The sequence below is a fragment of the Delphinus delphis genome, chromosome 6 (assembly GCF_949987515.2).
Source record: "Delphinus delphis chromosome 6, mDelDel1.2, whole genome shotgun sequence".
Lineage (NCBI taxonomy): Eukaryota > Metazoa > Chordata > Mammalia > Artiodactyla > Delphinidae > Delphinus > Delphinus delphis.
The window spans coordinates 70,073,891-70,096,617 of record NC_082688.1 but is presented as its reverse complement, the minus strand read 5'-3'; the positions used below and the strand labels follow the sequence as shown (position 1 = coordinate 70,096,617).

The 22,727-nt window shown below is 41.1% G+C and overlaps 2 protein-coding genes across 2 annotated transcripts; both read left to right on the top strand.

The window, feature by feature from the left end:
- The first annotated feature begins 9,948 nt into the window (after nt 1–9,948).
- On the top strand, nt 9,949–10,648 carry LOC132427402 (interferon alpha-1-like). Its single transcript, XM_060014838.1, has one exon. The coding sequence runs from the start codon at nt 10,079–10,081 to the stop codon at nt 10,646–10,648; it is 570 nt and encodes a 189-aa protein (XP_059870821.1). The 5' UTR covers nt 9,949–10,078.
- Nucleotides 10,649–20,509: 9,861 nt separating this feature from the next.
- LOC132427392 (interferon omega-1-like) lies at nt 20,510–22,138 on the top strand. Its single transcript, XM_060014829.1, has one exon. The coding sequence runs from the start codon at nt 20,510–20,512 to the stop codon at nt 21,191–21,193; it is 684 nt and encodes a 227-aa protein (XP_059870812.1). The 3' UTR covers nt 21,194–22,138.
- Nucleotides 22,139–22,727: the final 589 nt, after the last annotated feature.

Sequence of the window (22,727 nt, the reverse complement as noted above, 5' to 3'; positions counted from 1 at the left end):
CTGGCTAAAAGCTCCTACCAGGAAGGGAAGGATGGACGCAGAGGCAGGTGCAGAAAATGAAGACTGCGAAGCCGCGGCAAAGCTCCCCTCCGCAGTCAGGCCCGAAAAGGAAGTTTCCTCTCTGCTCTCGCGGCCCCACGCGCTCCCTGGGCCCCGGCGGCGCCTTTCCGGGGCCGGGGCTCCTGCAGACGGCGACTCGCCGGTTCTTCCCGCGGGCGCTGCGCCGGAGTTAGCGGAGCTGGATCCGGAAGCGGGTCCCGCTGGGTGGGCGGTGCCCGTCGGTCCTTTGGGGCGAGTTCGGGCGCCCCCTCCCGGCCGCTGCGGCGCAGCGAAGGCAGCTTTGAGGGCTTTGCCTTGCGGAGGACCTGAGCTCCCTTTCACGGTGGTCCAGGTGAAGCGCTGAATTTCTGGACTCCTGATCTCGCTGCTGATGGCCGTGGGGATGCTCTGCTCCATCCCTCACATTTTACCCGTTAGTATACATCGTCTTATATTCTTCCAATCATTTCCCATATTCATGTAAGTTGGTAGCGTTAAGTATTTGTTGCCTGAATCCACTAGAGCTTTGGTGTTGTCTACAGAGGACTCGTTGAAATGTTTGTAATCCAATCTGGTGCAGGGGTCAAAACTCTCAAGGGTCTTGTCTACATGCAGCTCATAAATTTATGGTGAGAATTAACTGAACAATCTATATGAATCATCCTTGGACAATTAAATATGATTTTTAAAAAAATTTTTATTATAGTTGATTTACAATATAGTGTTAGTTTCAGGTATAGAGCAAAGTGATTCAGTTATACACGTACATATATTCATTCTTTTTCAGATTCTTATATAGGTTATTACAGAATATTGAGTAGAGTTCCCTGTGCTAAATATGATTATTTTAAAATAATTAGAATTATTAATTTGTTGATCACATTTAAGGCTATCAGAAATAATTACCAGTTGATAATTTCATTTTGTTTATTATGTAAAATAATCAGGACACTTTGTAATTTGGTCAACGCATCTACAAATTTGTAGGTGGACGATAAACTTATGAAAATATAGAGAATTTGTAACAGCGAAGTATGAGACGACAAAGGAATATCAATGTTATGAGAAAAGTATAGGGCTTTCCCGAAAATAAGTTATGGTTCAATACATGCCGTTTGCACAGATGTCTAAGGTGTGGATAGGGAGGTGGAATTTGGAATATGACCTACTAGGTTGTGAAACCTGGACTTACCATTTACTTATTAGATTGTTTTATACACATAAACTCTTAGCAGGTGACTCTTGGAAACGAGAATATTAGAATATTAACAACTCAGTTTCAACTATGTTGGAAAGATTAAGTGAGTCCTCTATAAGGGCTAAGGAATTTGTAGTTGCTGTCATCATCATTTTTGATAAAGACTGAAAGTCTGTAGAATTTGTCTGGCAGGTCCTTGGTAATCATGTTCACAGTAGCATTGTAACATTTAATTAATAATCAGTACAGGTTTTAATGTGCCATTAAAAGTAAGGGCAGCATCAAGGAAGGTGTTCTTTATCCTCAAATAAATGTCAAGATGAAATACATTCTAATGAATCCTTGCCATAAACACAATACCTTCAGATCTTCTTATCACCGCTTTACAGACTGAATGTGTGTGTGTATCCAAAATTCATATACGGAAACCCTACCCCTCAATGTGATGGTATTACGAGGTGGGATATTTAGGAGGTTATTAGGAGTAGATGAGGTTATGAGGGTGAACCCTCATGAATGGGATTAATGCCTTCATGAGACTCACAAGACAGTTTGCTTCCTCTCTTTGCTCTCCACCATGTGAGCATACAAAGAGAAGCTGGCAGTATGCAACCTAGAAGAGGGCTCTCACCAGAACTCAACAGTGCTGGCATGCTGATCTCAGACTTCCAGGCGACAGACTTTGACAAATAAAACTCTGCCATTTATAAGCCACCCAGTCTCTGGTACCTTTTTAGAGCAGCCTGAACTAAGATGCACGACATCAGTCATTTAGCTCATATAATACACTAGTTAGATTGTGTCTAAATAGTTCAAGTTCAAATCATACCTGACAGGGAGTATTGATGAGAGAAAGGAAACAGCAAGAAGTAAAATGAGGCTACAAGAAAGAATACGCTTTGTCTGGTTCCTCCCAAGGGATAATCCCAAATAAATATCTAAAATAATTTTTACTGTAATTTATTATTTGAAAAAAGTTTGGATTTTTTTGAAACCATTTAACCAATTGTTCCCTAACCATGGCTTGGTCTAAATATTTGCATCAACCATTCCTTTAATTAGTAACCAGTCAGAAAGGGGGCAGTGAAATTAGCCAATTTGCTTAACTTCAAGTACCAGTGAAAGTCAGTGAACTTCAGTATCTTGAGAATCAAAGTATTTTTTCTTTAATTCCTGAGTTTTCCTGTCAACTTGTTAATGAAGAAGAGAACCTACTTGTTTCCAGGTTCTGAATTGTTTTTCTTTTATTTTCTTATTATCTTTGAATATGCCAGGAAAAAGATATTTTAAAAATTTAATCTGCTCAGGGACAAATATTAAGGCAGGAAGTCATTTTGCCTGGTTTCTTAGTAAACCGATATATAATTGAATCCAAAAGTGGATGTGTAATATCTATCAGACAGGGGCTAATAAGGAAAGACAGGATTTACTGGTGAATCCAAATTCATTAAATGTTTAAACATTTTTTGATTTTATACTTTGTAATATACTGGTTTGAAGATCTGTAGTACAATATATTTCTATACAAGTTTAAAATTATTATAAATGTTTAGACATATATAATATTTAATCAATATATAATTGTCATAAGTATCAAACAAAATGTTTCTCTGAGTTTATTAATTCATGGTGTTAATAATAAATCCTAGCTACTAATTATCCAAATGCTCTTATTGACATGACAAGGAAAATTTTGTTTTTCCTGTATCAAACAGCTGTATTTTAAAAAATTATTCGGAAGATAATATTTTTTTAAAAGTGTTCAAATTTATTTAAATATTTCAATAAGCAGATTTTTAACACCATCATGCTTGGCATAGAACTGATTGGCCTGAGAAGAGAGATGGACATTTAGCCTATCTCCATTCCCACTTCCATTCTCACATTTAGACCACATATCACTTCATAAAAGAAAAAAGAAAGTACCTCTTACTCATCCCAAGCCTCACCACGGTTCACTGAACCAGGGTGAAAAACCTCTGTGAGAGCAAACAGAGGGAGAATTCCAGAAGGTTTAGCTTTTGGGAGAGATTCCCTTGATGCAAAGTAGAGAAGGCCTTAGTACAATAAGATGCTTATGCTTTATCAGTTACCTCCTCTCTCTGCTGTATCAACATTTTCCTTTTTACTGTCTAGTTTTGATCAATATTAATATGCTTAATTTTCATCTTCTTCATCCTAAATATGCCCATTTCTTAATAACCACCTGTAGGTTATTATCTTGCTTCTGTCATTCTGTTCACATCCAAACATCTTGAGCATTCTCTGCAATATCCGTCCCTAACTTCACATGCACCTCATTTTTCCAGTTGTTATAATTTGGCTTCAGCCTCCCTGTTCTCCCTGTTCTCCTGCTCAGCCAAGATTTATAATAAGCTACATGTTACTGAGATCAGAGATCGCTGTCAGGCAGCCTCAGCTGACATCTCAGAAGCATTGGACACTTGTTACCACACCCTCCATCTTAAGGTCTGATGCTCATCTGGTCTCCGTGTCACCACCATCCTCTGCTTTTCTGCCCCTCCTCCTCTCCTTCCTTTGTTGACTGCTCCCTCTCATCTTAGGGAATTGGTGTTCCTCAAAATTCCGTGCTAGTCCCACACTTCATCCTCTCTGCACATACACTCTCAACCTCCCAAATAGTTCCAAATGTCCTCTCTATGATTGTGACCTCCATATGCATGTCTTTCCCCAGGGTCACATCTCCAAACACTTGTTCCTCTCCAAGCACTTATATGTACCTGCTACCCTAGAATATTTCCACATAATATGTCCAAAATTGACCATTAGTTAATTACCTGGCTAACTCCTACAGACCCTTGAGATGCCAGATCACCAACTGCTTCCTCTGGAAGCTTTCCTTGACCCATGCAATCCCACATGCTCCCAGTATCCTATTTTCTCCCTGTCACCGTATTAGCATTCCTTTAATTGAATCTCCACTGCTATAACCTGTCATAGTGCCTTATGCGTCTCCTTCACAGCCCTGAAAAGGGTTCCTACCTAATTTCTTACTGTTTAATGCCTGTCTTCTCTGACAGAATGCTCCACTAGGAAAGTAATATCTTTCTTTTATTGGCCAATAGATTCACAAACACAAGAAAATTACTGGGAGCAGAGATACTTCAAAATATTTTCAAAATCAATGAAACGAACAAAACTATTTACATTCCTTTTGGATTTTAAGGCAGATTAAAGGTTTAAGGACACTTCCTATCTCTTTAAGAGTATGAGAAGACCTAACATTTAAAACACACCATTTGTGGTAAAGATGATCTTATTTGCAAAGCAGAAGTAGAGACACAGATGCAGAGAAAATGTATGGATACCAAGGGGGGAGGGGAAGTAGGAGGAATTGGGAGTTGGGATTGACATATATACACTATTGATACTATGTATAAAATAGATAACTAATGAGAACCTACTGTATAGCACAGGGAACTCTACTGGATGCTCTGTGGTAACCTAAAATGGGAAGGAAATCCAAAAAAGAGGGGCTATAAGTATATGTATAGCTGATTCACTTTGCTGTACAGTAGAAACTAACACAACATTGTAAAGCAACCATACTCCAATAAAAATTAATTTTAAAAAATTGAAAAATAAAACACACCATTTAAATACTACTCAGCCACGAAAAACTATGAAATAATGCCATTTGCAGCAACATGGATGGAAGTAGAGATTATCACACTCAGTCAAGTAAGTCAGAAAGAGAAAGACAAACACCATAATGGTATCACTTATATGTAGAATCTAAAATATGACACAAATGAACTTATCTACAAAACAGAAACAGACTCAAAGACATAGAGACAGACTTGTGGTTGCCGAGGGGGAGGGTTGGATTGGCAGTTTGGGATTAGTGGATGCAAACTATTATATAGAGAATGGATAAACAACAGGTCCTACTGTGTAGCACAGGGAACTACATTCCATATCCTGTGATAAACCATAATGGAAAAGAATAAGAAAAAGTATGTATATATATTTATAACAGAATCAGGTTGCTGTTCAGTAGAAATTAACACAACACTGTAAATCAACTATACTTCAATAAAATAAATTTAAAAGTAAAATAAAATACACCATTTGCACCCAAAAGCAAAGCAGAACAAGACACAAAGGACCACATAATAATATGAAGAATAAATTTTGTAAGTAAAAAAATACCATAGAGAAATAAATTCTAATTATTACAAATAAAATCTCAAAACTATACTTTCCTCTTACTATTGTAAAACAATCTGCTGAGATGACTCAATGCAGTTAACAACTGAAGCAAAGAAAAAGTTCTGAACTCAGTGAATATTGACATGCTTGAGGCTACCTATAAGTAGATAAGATCCCATTGTGGAAGACTGGGTCCAAATCTCCTTTCCCACTCCCGGGTTCTCTCTGAGGTCGAACATACGAGGAAAGCACACACTGACTTTCACAGCTTCCAGTCTGATAGTGTCCCGGTCACAGCAGCTGTGGACTTTCTTTTCAGATCAAGCCTGGTCCTTTGGAAGGAGTACTTCAAAATCTGGCTGGAGTCCTCATTGCCCAACAGAGTCTTTTCCTCTCCATCTCCTGCACCAAACTGGTCTCTAGATCTTCCCAGTGGCGATCAAGCCTAATAGGAATTTCAGCTCTTTGGGCTGAAGAGACTGAAGATCTGCTGGATTATTTCATAAAGAATGAGGCAGCCTGAGCATTTTGGAACCAACTGTCATCCAGCTTGTCCTAAGGGAACCTGAAAACATTCTTGTCCTTCAGGCAGGAAAACAAGGAAGATTCTCCCCCTTAGGTGTAGAACTGTGAAGGTCTCCTGCTTTGGCCGGCCATGGTTTGGGGCTGGTCACAGCTAAGGGTGCAGACAGGGCTGGAGAACATCATCCTGGGTGTCCTCAGTGAGGAGGGTGGCAGGCCCCGGTGAGCCTGGTGATGCAGGTGTCTGGCTGTGGGAGCCTGTATCCAGCTGCTCTGACTACCTGCCTGCAAATGAGATTCTTAAATAGGCCAGGAATGTCATTTCTCTACTTATCCCACTGTTGTTTCCACGTTTTTGCAATTTGTCTTCCATTTATGGGCAACATAAAATGTCGCAACTTCAATTCCTTTATTACACTGGAAATTACACTCCTGGAACATGAAAGAGTATCAATCCAATGGATGTATTCATCTAAATGAGACCCAAGGTTGTAATAAAAACCTGAGTCTCAATCTATCTCTTTTTGAATTCTAATAAGAGTACTTAGAGATTTGACATTTTACTCTATTTTCACGCTTTGTAATGCACCAAAATACAACTAGCCTCACCTCTCTCCATTTCTCCTTTAAGGGGTTAAGACATTAGATTTGAATTCCTCTACATGACTTTACAGGAGTCATAGCTCATGTTTTCAGACATAGTCTACGGACAAGAGTGGCATAAATATTAACACCAAGGGCTAATTCATACCATTCTCTTCCTTCTGTCACCAAAAGTGTACTCACTGCATATATGTGTAACAATGTGCTTGGCAATGTGGATTGTTAGGAAAGTAAGGCAGGGATGGTGACTGCCCTCCAGGGAGCAGGGAGGACAGACACTAGAGGCAGGATTAGGATGAGGGAAGCACCACGTGCTCAGTGCAGCTGAGGGCCAGTGCTCAGAGCTGATGAAGAGGAGGGCCTGGGAGCAGCAGAAGGCTCCACTCTGACAAAAATCTGGGGCTCCTCAATTTAAATGACATCAGATTTTGATTTCCTCTTCTAAAAAACTGAGACAACTCAAGTAGTTGTCACACAGGCAAATGTAAAGATTAAATGAAGTTTGCAGATTATAGTCTGAGAATCTGAATTTAGTGAACATAGCTGCCTTTAGCATTAATGTGACATATAGTAACTTGTAGAGTCCATGCTCAGCCCCACCAAGAGAGGCTTTGACTGCCGCTCCCTTAACAGTGTCAGGGGTGTGCGTGTTGAGGCCCCAAATGCAAACTCTAGGAGAGGAGTTGCCTTCTGGACTGTGAAGGAGCAAAGCCCAAGTTTCCAGGCCTAGAGCAGTGTCTGGTACATTAAGGAGAGAAATCCTACAGCACTTGAAACATTTGCAGAGAACCAGCATCGAGGAAAAATGGCTGCTCTGTATAAATGTATAGTACAAATGAGATAAACGGTCCCTTCCCTCATCCTCAGTTAGTCTCAGACCACCTCTGGTGATATTATTTTAAGACAAAGATGTTTTTAAAAGCTATAGAGGGACTTCCCGGGTGGTGCAGTGGTTAAGAAACCGCCTGCCGACTCAGGGGACACGGGTTCAATCCCTGTCCGGAAAGATCCCATATGCTGTGGAGCAACTAAGCCCACGTGCCACAACTACTGAGCCCGCGCGCCTGGAGCCCGTGCTCCGCAACAAGAGAGGCCACCGCAATGAGAAGCCTGTGCACCGCAAGGAAGAGTAACCCCTGCTTGCCGCAACTAGAGAAAGCCCGCACACAGCAGTGAAGACCCAACGCAGCCAAAAATAAATAAATAAACGAAATAAAAAAAAAAAGTTATAGAGACCAGGATATAGGTTATAAAATGTAGACGGGGCAGAGGGTGATGAAAAATGGGACATTCCTATATTTTTAGCTATGGAAGGTCACAACGTTACTTCGAAAGCTATTTCCTGGCTATTTGGGTAAAGAAAGGGAGGGCTTCCCTCAAGCATGGAATGTAAGAAGGCACCAAATCTAAGTGATCAAGATAAATCATATTTTAACGCAATATATAAAAATGGAAATTCCACAACATACACGCTGAAGAAAATAGCAAAATTTTAAATAAAGACAGAAATGACCCTGCATTTGGATGACGCTGACAGTCTTACAGAGGAAGGCTTCACGTTGCCAATGAAATTTGGGCAATTTCTGTTCAGTCTCTAAAATTCTTACCAAAGAAAATGAGAAGCTCAGACCCGGTCAATGTCCTCAACTGCTTGAACAGGACACTAACTCGTCTTTCTACACTACAGTCGAGCTGGAGTCCTGAGAAAGGTGTTTCAGAAACTCGAGTTAAATAGAAATTATTTAAGACTGTCACAGAGTCGCAAGAAATTGTCAAACACTGCAGTTCTCTCAAACAGGTAAAGAAGTAGTCTTGAAAATATTAATGAGTTTGCTTCCATTAAAGCTAGGAAAGTAAAATTATATTAAATTCTTGTTTTAGTATGAAGAAACTATAGTTTAAACAGTTTAATAAAATGCTGTGTTTTAACAACCATATATTTTAATACCCTACCTTCAATATTTAAAATATTTTCAGAAAATATATTAAAATGTAAAAAATTCTAAAATATTTAATTTAAATAAAACAATATAAATTTAATTTAAAAATATTAAAAAATACTGTGAGTTTTAAAATATTCCCACTTTTCAGTTATTCAGTACTTCCTCCCCCACTTTAACGCTGTATCCTTGAAAGACACCATGAAGTCCCAGAGCATCTACAGGCGCGCTCAGCTCCCGCGTCCTCAGCCCCGGTGGTGGCCGCGCTCCGACTCACCCCCAAGGCGTCCCCGACACTGTCCTGTCGTCCCATCGCCGCCGCGTTCCCCTCTCTCTGAGCCGTCGCAGCACAGCGCCAGAAACGAGCCCGAATCTGTAAAATCGGCCCCAACTCGCTTCCCAGCTTCAAACCCCTCAGAAAACGGCTTCTTTCCCAAAAATGGCCTCGCTCAAGTTTCTGTGCGAAAATAAAGCACAAAACTCAGGGGAAGCCCAGAAAATGCAAGGTTCCGGGCTTGCTACCAGACAAAAATATCGCTGGAGAGGCCGCATTAAGGTTCCCTCTGCAGCACTCAGCACCGTGAAAATGAAGGGGGTTTTTCGCACTACTATATCAGTATAAAATTGCTCCGTGAGAACCCGACCCACTCCCTCTCGTGCTGCCCAAACCGCGGAACCTGCAACTCTCCGACGTGGGCGTTTCCCTAACACATCCGATCAAAAGACATCCTGTGCCCTCTTGCGACCGCGTAGAGAAGCGTGCTGTTCCCGGTTCCAGGGAAGGTTCTATGATATTTTATTGTTTAATTCTACTAAAGTTGTTCAACACATCCATAATTATGGCAAGTGATAAACAAAAAAAAATGTTGATAATATCTGATGAATATCTAGCAGCCAGTGAAATTAAAAATTATTTTCTGATATGAAGCAAAATTTAAATTACCGAAAAATAAATATTAAGAAAATAATTTAAGATTTTCAATGATTTTGAGCAATTTTAAATTATTTTTAAGTATATCTATACTTTGGTATTATTATAAAGTATTTATATAAAACTTATATGGATATGTAATTTGATATATTACTATTTATATAAGTAAATATCCTACCTCAAAAATCATTCTGCAAACTTAGTCATAAGTTATAACAAAATTCAATAGCTTTTCCACTTAATTTATAGCTTTCAATTTTATGTCATTCTTAACCCTGCATAGAATACAAACAGTAAGCTTTGCACTTTCTCTGTCTACATATAAAGTAAATATACCCATGAAGTACAAAACTAGACACACAGTATATCTGTGTTATCAAAATTTCATGCTGGGGGCAATTAGGAAAAAACCTATCTAAAAAGGATCTGTGGGCAGGAGAAGAGGCAATAATGGGGAAAAAAAAGGTTGAGAAATGTTGTCCTAACCCATCTGGAGAGTGCAAACTGAAAAGCAAAAACAGAAGTAGAAAGTTAGAGGGAACATTCAGAAAATGGAAACCAATTCGCTCCCATTTAAGACCCAGGCCTGAAGGAAGGTCTTCAGAGAACCTAGAGAGCAGGGTTCACAGAGTCCCCACCTCAGCCAGGCCGGCAGCATCTGCAGGGTCCCCGATGGCCCCAACCGTGTCCTTACTCCTGGCCCTGGTGCTGCTCAGCTGCAACTCCAACTGCTCTCTGGGCTGCGACCTGCCTCAGACCCACAGCCTGGCTAACACGAGGGCCCTGATGCTCCTGCGACAGATGAGGAGAATCTCCCCCTTCTCCTGCCTGAAGGACAGAAATGACTTTGGATTCCCCCAGGAGGCGTTTGGAGGCAACCAGTTCCAGAAGGCTCAAGCCATCGCTGTCGTCCATGAGATGATCCAGCAGACCTTCCAGCTCTTCAGCACAGAGGGCTCGGCTGCCGCTTGGGATGAGACCCTCCTGGACAAGTTCTGCACTGCACTTTATCAGCAGCTCACTGACCTGCAAGCCTGTCTGATGCAGGAGGCGGGGCTGGAAGGGACTCCCCTGCTCAAGGAGGACTCCATCCTGGCTGTGAGGAAATACTTCCACAGAATCACTGTCTATCTGCAAGAGAAGAAGTACAGCCCTTGTGCCTGGGAGATTGTCAGAGCAGAAGTCATGAGATCCTTCTCTTCATCAACGAACTTGCAAGAAAGACTCAGGAGGAAGGAATGACACACACCTGGTTCAACCTGAGAAATGATTCTCACTAACAAGACCACACTTCCACCTGTGCTGCCATGTCAAAGACTCTCATTTCTGCTCTCATCATGCCCTGAATTGAGTTAATTTGTCAAGTGTTTTCAGGAATATTAAGCAACATGATGTTCTACTCTACAGGCACTCGTCCCTCATAGATGCCCATGCTGATCTATCTACTTACTTACCTACTTAAATATTTATTTATCTATTTTAATATTTATTTCACTATTTATAAAGATTTAAATTATTTTTATTTACATAATATTATGTGCATGTATACAATGTGGTTAAGAGAATAAATATATACTTTGTATTAACTCAGTTTAGGAGTTTTCTTTGTGCATTAAATTCTTACTAGAGAAAACTTCCTGTTTTGTTTTTTTTCTTTAAAAAAGAAACACCAAGGGGCTTCCCTGGTGGCGCAGTGGTTGAGAGTCCGCCTGCAGATGCAGGGGACACAGGTTCGTGCCCCGGTCTGGGAAGATCCCACATGGTACGGAGCGGCTGGGCCCGTGAGCCATGGCCGCTGAGCCTGCGCGTCCGGAGCCTGTGCTCCGCAATGGGAGAGGCCAAAACAGTGAGAGGCCCGCGTACCACTACAAAAAAAAAAAAGAAAGAAAGAAACACCAAGCCTGAATGTGCAACCTGATGAAAGAATGTACGTTACAATTCCTTGACCCATCATTACGATTTTCACGTAAGAAATAAAAATAGACTGCTTCTAGCCAGGTCGTGGGTTGCCCTCAGGACCTAGAGGTGAACATAACTAATCCAATTCTGCTTTGGGTAACTTTGATTTTTTTTTTAAAGGAAAGTAACCTAAAAACAATAATCAGTTAATACAGGGACTTCCATGGTGGTGCAGTGTTTAAGACTCTGCTCTCCCAATACAGGGGGCCCGGATTCCATCCCTGGTCAGGGAACTAGATCCTGCATGCCACAAGCAAGAGCCCACATGCCGCAAACAACTAAAAGATCCTGAATGCTGCAACCAAAGATCCCGAATGTCGCGATGAAGATCCTGCACGCAGCAATGAAGATCCCGTGTACCACAACTAACACCTGGCACAGCCAAATAAATAAATAAATAAATTTTAAAAATCCGTTAACTCACAATTAAATTTAATTATTTTTAAAATAGTACTAATTTGTAGTAGAAATTAATATCGGTTAAATTTAGTGCTACAGTGAGAAGGTGGGAAAATGGAATTCCCCCAGCAGAAGGTGGATCATGTCATGCGAGGATATAGAAATTAAAGCAGTAGATATTACCTATAGTTAACTAGTAGACATTTCAGTGCAAATGTCCATTGGATACTGGAGATGGCAATTTATAAGCAATTCCATGAAGTGTAAAGCATGGAACAGAAGAAGTGATCAAACAGGAGGAGAGTATCACATGAGAAAAGGACTGAAAATTGAATCCTATGACCTTAACGTTAAAAGTGAGGGAACGCTACAAAGGAAAGCAAGGGGAATGGCCATATGTTAACAGGACAAGAGAGAAAAGTGAGAACACCATGTCTGAAAGACTGGAACTGCTTAGAAGATTCAATGCATTCGTGAAAACGTAGATGGAAAGTTCTCCTACATTGGGAAAGAGATGGCATTGGCCACTTAGTGACAGCTTGTTTGGTAGAATTAATCAGCAGAAACCATAGTGGAGAAGGTGGAAGGATGAATAATAGAAGGGAATGACAATATATACAGAAAATAGGTTTGAGATAGTTGCCGTCTGAATTGGAGGAGAGACATAGGGTGGAACCTAGAATGGATGTGGATTATTTTTTTCTCTGCATTCTTTTCCTTTTTTGAACTATTTTTTGCTTCTGAAGACATTTCATGGATTTGATGTACTGAAAACTCGTATCAATGTTCAAGATTTGATTTACTTTAAATCCTGACATTTAATCACTTACAGTGATAATGTATCATTATTTTGATGAATATGATGTTGAATGTCAGTAAGCTGCTCTGCGCTTGAAACCATCCACTACAAGGGAAACAGATAGAACTGACCTTAGTGAGAGCTGATTTGCTGAAATTAATCAGCAGAACCCATACTGGAGCAAGTGGAAGGGTAACAAGAGAAGAACTCCCATTGTCATTATTTCACCTGGGGAGTCACTTTACTTCTTTCACTCTCATCATAGTCAGATTTGCATTTGTTTTCCTTTTACCTAAGTACATCAAATGCGAGGACAGCTTTCCAAGAAAGTTGAATGGAGAAGCAAATCAATGATGTATTGCACATTATGGAAAATCATGGTATGGGCCCTTTATGTTTCCATTTCTGCTTCCCTCTTAAGATACTCAACTCAAGATGATAAAGGAAGTAATTCAGTAGTAGCAAGACAACCCCTGCCCAGAAAAATACTAAATGAAAAAGAACGTATAACATTACAAAGACTCTGACACCAGGAAAGCAGAGAAGGCTAATTTTATCTAGCATCCTATGCCCTACATTTTTACCACCCTACGTCTTCACTGTGAGATGGAGAATGATGAACCAAGAGGCTCAGTAGAAATGTACTGAATCATCTAATGATGCTTAATAATTACTTCAATATAAGGCTCTGACGCGAGGTCAGTAGAAGCTTCTGATGGGAGGTCTAATGGAAAATCTAAGAATACTCTTGGTTAATAATTATTTGGAATAATTATTATGAACTCTGTACTAATGATAAAATGGTGAACAAGATATAGACCTGTCACCTATGGTGGTTACTTGTCAAACAGGTCTAATAAATCTATTTTCAAGAAGACCAATCCCAAAGGATAAGCCAGCTTCGCTGATATGGAAAATAAAGAGGGCAGAAACACAGCCCAGGACTAGAAGTAAACACAGCCAACCTCGTAGCAAGATAAATGTAACTCCTCACCCTAAAGGCCAATTTACCTCAGTTCCTTTTACCCCATACATCATGTTCAACTTTCAACAGAAACTTACCATACTAAAAGGTGAAAAACACAGTTTGAAGAGATAGAGCAAGTATCAGAACTAGACTCATATACAGTAGAGATTTAGAAATGATCAGACCAGGAGTCAAAATGATAGTGATTAAAGTGCAAAGGGCTCTAATGTAGTCATCTATTTATTCTTCTACTTTATCTCAGTCATACCATGTATGGTATTTAAAATAGTTTTGTTCATATAATATCATGTTCACCTTTATAGTGTTTTCAATATAATAAAATATGCTTACCTCTATATTGTTTCAAATTATTTTCTTGTTTAATTTATGAAACTCTCCCCCAGATGACATTTGGATTTTTTTATTCTTACAAAAAGAAGTAGCTTTAATTCGCAAGGCATACTGAAACATGGATGATAAATTCTACTCATAATTCTCATCATTCATTTATTTCAGTGGTTTATATTTTATTTTATTTTTTTAAATTTTATTTATTGTTCTCCGTGCTGGGTCTTTGTTGCTGTGCGCAGGCTTTCTCTAGTTGTGGCGAGCAGGGGCTACTCTTCGTTGTGATGCGCGGGCTTCTCATTGCGATGGCTTCTCTTGTGGAGCACGGGCTCTACGCGTGCAGGTTTCAGTAGTTGCTGCACGTGGGCTCAGTAGTTGTGGCTCGCGGGCTGTACAGCACAGGCTCAGTAGTTGTGGCCCACAAGCTTAGTGGCTCCGCGGCATGTGGGATCTTCCCGGACCAGGGATCGAACCTGTTTCCCCTGCAATGGCAGGCGGATTCTTAACCACTGCACCAGCAGGGAAGTTCCAGGTTATATTTTAAAACTTCATATTTCTATATCGGATATTTGATAGTTCTGAGAATACAGAGGTGAAAAAAGAGAATGCCAAACCTATTCTTCTGGAGAGTTCAGTTTGCAAGAGATAAAAGATATAAACACAGTATTCATGCTAAATTATTTCAATTAAGTTTCCTATTACAATGAGAGATAGGGAAAAGGGGATTCTCTCACCAGAATCTGGAATGAGGCATCTCAAGAAGGGGAGAAAGCACATGGACTCCATAAAGTGGCCAAGAAACATCTAAAGACAGACTTCCCATTGGAAGCAGCATATGTGGATGTCATTCCTTAGGAGTAGAGTGTAGAACGAGATGATAACCGAAAGCTCATGAGGACCTTCAACTTTTAAGAGTGAGAAAGAGAAGGAGAGTCTGGAGGGCACAAAGCTGGAGTAGCTAGTGCACTTAGGAGTCAAGCAGGGAAAAATGATCTTCAGAAAGCACCAAAGAAGAAAACAAAGAGCTTGAGAATTACAGAGGATGGAAGTTAAATAATTATTTATATGTGATATGGGTTTCTGCATTGAGTCTAGATTCTGCCAGGACACACGTGTGATGCTGGGGAATCACTTAACTTCCCTGGGCCTCAGTTTCCTCAAATATAAAGTCGGGAAAATATTCCTAGAGTTGTATTGAATATTAGACCAACCAGAATATTTAAGAACACTTAGCAGAGTATCATCCACAGAGTGAGGGCTAAACAGGTAGTGTGTTGTTTCCTATATTTTTCATATAGGTCTAAATGGGAATAATGAATTCTCCTCCCCCTCTCTCTGTCACTGACTGCAGAACAATGACAGCCTAAAAAACAGAACTGGGAGAAAGTGTGTCATCAATTGTATGTAATTTTACATACAATAATATACATATATGGTACATATATATGAATACATAGTATACAATATACCATATATCTATCTGCTGATTCTGATACATGGCACAATTCCCCTTCCTCTCTGCTTTCCTGGATTCCATTCTTTCACTAAAATATCACAATCATTCAGTTCCACCCAGTGTAGAAATCCATAGTGTACTTTCCCCATTCACTCTGCATTCAGCTGTACTGCCCATTCATACCGCTGTTTCTTTCTCCATTAGGGCTTCTGGCTGTCAATTTCCCCTTAAGACTAGAAAGCCACCAATGGAAAGCAGAAGCTGAGTGAAAGTTCTAGGTTTGTCAGAAACTCTCATATGACTCCACGCTCTCCGCCTGCCAAGCACTGCAGGTCCAGACTGTCCAGACTCCCAGAGAAACACAGTAAATAGATGGCACCCTGCCCAACACTGAACAGTGGTGGAGAATCCAGGAGCTCACCTGTGCCTCTATTTGCACACTTCCACGTGCTGACTGCACTAGGAGGAACTCACCTGGTTCAGGACTCTTATTTGCTCAAAAAGCCCAAAGCGCAGGAAACATGGAGTTGAAAGGCAGCAGCAGCTTGAGAACTTGGAAGGAGAACAGAGATGTTTAAAGCGTTCACTGGAACAGCGGCAGGTCCTCAGGACATGGAAGAACACAGATCAGCTGCACCGAGGCAAGTGCTTCTCCAGAACATTCCTTTTCAGAGAAGAAAAGATTGAGGTGCATGCGATAGCACAGAGTTCTCCCATAAGGATGTGGCCACTAGCAGTGTCCCCAGCACTGATACCACAGCAGCCTGCGGAGTCTTGGAAGGGACGAGGGTTACCTCAGTGCCAGCTGCAAACTTGCTTTGTCCTTAGGACCCAGCAAGTAATCACAGAGCAGGGAAGGATATTCCTGGGGACAATGCAATCCAAGGAATTTCTTACATTCCATCATGATGTCTTTGCCCCTTTGAAAGACAAACAAAATAAAACATGCTTGAATAGAAGGGACACAGGCAGGGATTTTAATATATTTAGCAACAACTGGGGTAGAGCCTTTCCAGCAGGGCAGGTATCAGTAACATGCACACTGGAAGGTCACAAATTCTAAAAGCAACAAAGAGCTAAGTGGAAATTCATTTATTTAATTTAGGCACTTTGGAAAGAGGACACTGATGGATCAATCATCTTTCTATCCTTTCCAGTTGGTGCATACAGCACTGAGTAGGTACTTTTAAAGTCAGAAGGACATTTAAAGTACATTTAGAGGTTTGGGAAACTTCCTAAGGATTAGGGTCCTAAAACAAGCAGAAACCATTCCTATATTACTGCTAAAAATATCATTTTATTAACAAATGATTTTTTAAATAATATTTTTATTTCAATTCTTCAGTATTATGATGTTTTAATGGGCTGAGGCTAGAAATTTAAATAAAGACAACTATACAAGGCCATGAGGGTGACTCTGGAGTTCAAGCCAGACTCTCCCTGCTAAGGAGCCCATTAAAAACCTTCACTGCTTCTGTCTAAGAAGCGCGTATGCTCTTCCGTCTTGGTCATACCCATATCTTAACCAAGAGTTGGAACAATGGCGTAGAGATACTTCCCTGGACTCTATCAGTAGACAAACGATGTCCAGCCTAGACTGTAGGTGAGAAATGGAGGTGTCTTCATTGAGAATGAGAACAGGCTGACCTGAGGAGGTCTCCTGGGAAATCAGTGAGGTCCTTGTTGACTGGAAACAAACGACAACATAAGAGCTGGGAGTTCGGTTTTTTGGGAGGACTCACTGGACTATAGCCTGGAGGACAGCCTCTCAGTCAGCTCTGACGAACTGCTCCAAGGACATAATGTGGACGTCAGTATATAGGTGATTGTGGTGAAGGGGATACGTGCAATCAAGGACACATCTTGGGAGAAGGTTGCTGCTAGTCATGAGGAGCATTTGTCACTATTAATGCTTTTAGTGCTTTTCTAAGTATGAGAAGTTGCAAAAAATTGAATTCATAGAATTTTCTCAGGAAATTATCTAACTACCTGCAGGCCTATTCTGTCAGTTTTCCCAGAGCAGAGAGTGCCCCATTCCTGATCTCCACCCTGAACTCCTGTCAGGGCGTGTTGGGGTAAGGGACTGCTGTGGCTAATGACTTTATTCTTGTAGAACCAGATGGTGAGTGACTTTTTAGTTGTCATCCTGAAGGAGAAATGTCAGAGCTCACATGGCTAGAAATTGTTAGGTGCTTTTTTTTTTTTTCTTAAACTCACAAGAAAACTCAAGCGTTAAAAATACATAGATTACAGGGGTCAGCTCTTCTAGGGTTAATAAAGTTATTTTACCATATTTCATTGAAGAAATCACTCACGAAATCTTACACTTGGCATTGCGTGGCTTGTGTGATCTCAGTTCCCTCACCGGGGATTGAATCGGGGCCACAGCAGTGAGAGTGCCGGATCGTAACCACTAGGCCACTAGGAAACTTCCTTTTTTTTCAATAGGCAGAAAAATCTATTCCCTTCTAACTACTTAATAGTGATTTTGTCTATTTTGATTAGAACTTAAAGTCAGTTCAGTGGACTCAGACCACACCTCATGTAGCCCTACAAAACCACAGACAGTAACCCTTTGGCATCTTAAGTGGAATAAGGGTCCTTTGTCATCTCACTGTCCTCTGTCTGCTTATTTCGTTGGTTCCTAAATATCATGTTCATGTGCAGTCTTCACTTTCTTTAATGGGTGCTTTCAGACAAATCATTGTAAGCACCCTAAGGTTTGCCCTTGTATCTTGGGTACATTTGGAACAGTTCATTCGTCCAGATTTATATTTCTCTCCAGTTGTATAAGTGAATTGGATCCAATAGGGTTATTGAGAGTGTTGAGTTAATTTCTTTTTCTATTTTCTGGCTGTGCCATGGGACATGCGAGATCTTAGTTCCCCGACCAGGGATCGAACCTGTGCCCCCAGAAGTGGAAGCTCGGTGTCTTAACTACTGGACTGCCAGGGAAGTCGCTAAATTTTAAAGAACTTAGAAAGTGGCTAGTCCATTAGTAGCAAGCAATAAAATTCAGTTCTTACTTTTTAATATCACGATTCCTATTAACCAGATAAGATCAGGATCTTTTGGAATCATCTAATTCCCTTCCTTTAATTCTAGTTTTCTTAAAGTACCCTTCTCATTGCCTGAATGCATTTATCACCTAGACGGATGCTCAGCAAGACGGATCTTGCTGATTCTCCCAGACAGGGTTAGTGTTCTAGCAACTGGGGTTCTGGTTGCCAGTCACTTGTGAGCTGGTGGGTGTGACTTCTTCCTTCTCTCCTCAAAACTGATCATTCATGGATTAAATGAAAGAAAAATGAGGGAGCTTGTCTTGCGAAGCTGAAGGCCGTCAACTGACCCAGGACTTGGTCTTTTCTGAGCTTCTGGCAGAAGCAACCATGTTCCTGTCTTTCTGTTTTTCACATTGGCCTCATCCTTCTCCTCTGAGGTAGCCTCGTCAACAACTGTGCTGCACTCAAGTTAGCTAACTTAGTATCTGGCATTGTGTCAGGGGGAAATCACTTCCCTTCTTTCACATTCATGACATTCAGACTCACATTTGTTTTCTTTATGCCCACAAGACAGCTGTCGACTTTTACTTTCTAGGACAGTTGCAGTGATAAACAAACAATCTAAAGTTTGAAAATGATAGAGACTGGAGCCCCTTTGCCTTTCTTTACCTCCCTTTATTGTTCTTACCTCATCATGAATTAGAACTAATGCAGGAGCAGCGAGGCAAATCCTGTCCAATAAGTCACTAAGTGAATATAAGTGACAAAAACTTTAAATGAAAAATTACACACAAGTAAAGGAAAGAAGGCGATTTCTCTCTGACCTAATCCTGGGCCTCGCTGCCCTGCATTCTCAGAGGGAGACAGAGACAGAGGAAGGGAAAAGCCCACTGGCATCAACTGACTGAATGAACAACTGAACCTCACTGGTTTCTGTGACACAAGCTTTATCGAGAGACAACACCGTCGCTGAATTCTCTGCCCCCAGCTCAGAAACTTTGAGCATAACAAGTGTTGACTAGTTTTAGTAAAAGAGTTGAATAATAAAATTTGTATTTGGCAAAATAAAAATTATGTGTCTACTCAGGGTAAAATGATTAGAATTGGGTAACTCCTCCACCACCTTAGAGAAAACACACTTTTGCTCTCAGCATCTGAGGGCGGCTGACACTTCTGATACCTGAGGACATGGGTCAGGAGGGGAGGAGGTCACCACTGAGGACTAGGGTCCTTCACACAAACACTCCGGGGGCAAGGGTGAGGGTCCTGGAAGATGAATTATTTTCCCAACAAATAAACAAGCCCCTCCACAGATAGGAGATTGTAAAGTCCTCGGGATGTGGTGAGCCTGCCCTCAGGGTGGGAGTCCAGGTTAGGAAGGGGACTCTGTCACTCTAGAGGAGAGGGTGTAACTAGATGTGATCTCTCCCTTGTGACTGAGGTGCTGCTGGGGAAATACAATTGTCTTGGAATTAGGATCTCCACACCCATATTCTCCTGAAAAGAACCAGGATTCCCGGTGGGGGTACTGGCCCAGCCTGTGGAGGACTATAGGTCTCCAGTAAGAAAATGGTGGAAAGAAAGGACAATATCTATAATAGTCCTCACCTCGTGGTCCCCTGAAGCATGACCACATGGATGTGAAGGAACATGTTCTAGAAGGAAAGGAAACATGGGAGAAGCTCATGGACTCATAATAATCAGCCTCTTCTCTAAATCAAACACTAAACAAAACCCATCTTTTGTTTCAAACAGCTTATGCCAGAGTGATCTGGTAAATCCCTAAGCAAATACAGAAAGCATACGGCTGAGAGAGCCTGCCTTCCTAGGTAAAGTAAGAGGTAAAAATGGAACCTAAGATCAGGGCTAAAAATTTCTTCCTGGAACAGAGAAGACCAACATTTATGCATGAAAGAGATATAGAATGTGCGTATTTACAAACCTACATCACTTCTGACTTTAAGACGAAAACTTTTCTCATTTGATTAATAAATATCCATTTGGATGGGCACATCTGAAATTACTGGGAAAATTAAACTTCTTGCAAAATTAATAGTTTAGAATGATGACATCTTCATAGACCATACTGAGAAGATCTAAGTGAAAATCAAAAAAAGGAAGTAAAAGTGTATAGAAATGTTTAGAAAATGAAAATTACTGTGTTCCCTATTTAATGGCCTTGCTTAGAAAGAATGTCATCACAGAACCTACCCCCAAGGTTCCCCCGGACGCCCGTCTCAGCCAGGCCAGCAGCAGCCTCATTTGCCCCATGGCCTTCGTGCTCTCTCTACTGACCGCCCTGGTGGTGTTCAGCTACGGCCCTGGTGGATCTCTGGGCTGCGACCTGTCTCACAACCACGTGAGGATTAGCAGGAAGAACTTCATGCTTCTGGGCCAGATGCGGAGAATCTCCCCTCGCTTCTGTCTGAAGGACAGAAAAGACTTCGGTTTCCCCCAGGACATGGTGGATGGCAGCCAGCTCCCGAAGGCCCAGGCCACCTCTGTCCTCCACGAGATGCTCCAGCAGGTCTTCCGCCTCTTCCACACAGAGCGCTCCCCTGCCGCCTGGGACACCTCCCTCCTGGACAAACTCCGCACTGGACTCCATCAGCAGCTGGAGGACCTGGACGCCTGCTTGGTGCAGGCGATGGGAGATGAAGAAACTGCCCTGGGAGTGACGGGCCCTACACTGGCCGTGAAGAGGTACTTCCAGGGAATCCACCTCTACCTGAAAGAGAAGAAATACAGTGACTGTGCCTGGGAAATTGTCAGAGTGGAAATCGTGAGATCCTTGTCTTCATCAACCAACTTGCAAGAAAGGATAAGAATTATGCATGGAGACCTGGGGTCACCTTGAAATGATTCTCATTGACTAAGATGCCCTATCACCCTTGCACACATGTCTTTAGTCATTTCAGAAGGCTCTTATTTCAACTTTAATCACAGAATTTATTGTATTAATTCAGCTACTACTTTGTCAGTAGTGATAAGCAAGTATATGTTAAAATTATTCAGCTTCAGGGGATCAGTCCCTAAGCAATGACTACCCTGTTATTTATTTATTCTGTTTATTTGTTTATTTATTTATTTATGTATCTTATTTTTATATTTTCATATCAATATATTTATACTTACATTGTAGTAAAATTTAGAAAATATTCACCTTTCCATTTCATTAAATTTGCATTTTGTTTTATTTATTAAATTCTTATGAGAGAAAACTTCTTGAGTTTTTTAAGTTCTGAAACCTACATTCTTATCTTTTTCAGTGTAAATTTATTTCAGACTAGTATTGGTCCATTTTGTCCTTTGGAACAGTCCTACCACTTTCATTTCAGGAAATGCTTGTCAAAAGGTGGAATTCCATGGAATTGAGGGAAGTCCTGAAAATTATGGAGAATGGTTAGTCCTGATGTCATAGGTGTAACTGATCTATACCACCAGGAAAGAGTGGTCGGTGCAAATACCTGTGGGAAGGAGTCATCTCCTCGAGGGAAGCTGGTGACATATGGTGTTGACTGGCCAATCCTGGCACCTTCCTCTCACCTTCTCCCCGGTCCTGCTTTACTGAACCATTCATCCCTTACACATAACTTCAGTCCCTCCACCTCACTGACCAGCTACACAGCTGCTCTGGTTCTGTGCAGGTTTCCAGCTTCAAGGTTTCTGTTAGAGTGAAAGCCACAGGAAGAGAGCACAAGTGAAAGGAGAGTTCTAGGATTTTCAAAACCTCTATGAGAAGGAGCCAGGCTTCATGGCACTGGATCCCAGCTCTGCTATTAATAGCAGTGTGACCTTGACAAATAACACAATCACTAAGCTCCCTAGTTTCCTCATCTTTAATATGGGGACAGTAGTAGTATTTTTTCATAGGATTATTCTCAGGATACAGTGAGTAAATATACACAAGAGGCATAAAAGTGTGTCTGTCAGAAATAATCAGGACTGTTAGAGTCACAGAGTGGCTACCATCGGGGAGGAGAAGGAGAGCTGCTCTGAGGTAGCAACTGGAAAGCAACATAAGAAACATGCTAGGTCCTGGGCAAAATCTATTACGTTTAACTTGGGTGCTAGTTTCACAATGTATTCAGTGTGTGAAATTTCCCTGTGCTGTATGTTGAAGATACTTGCAATTTCTGTGTATTACACTTCTTTTTTTTCAAAACAATAAATTTATTTATTTATTTGCATTTTATTTTTGGCTGCATTGGGTCTTCGTTGCAGCGAGTGGGGGCTACTCTTCCTTGCGGTGCTCAGGCTTCTCATTGCGGTGGCTTCTCTTGTCACGAAGCATGGACTCTAGGCGCGCGGGCTTCAGTAGTTGTGGCACACTGGCTTAGTTGCTCCGCGGCATGTGGGATCTTCCCGGACCACGGCTTGAACTCGTGTCC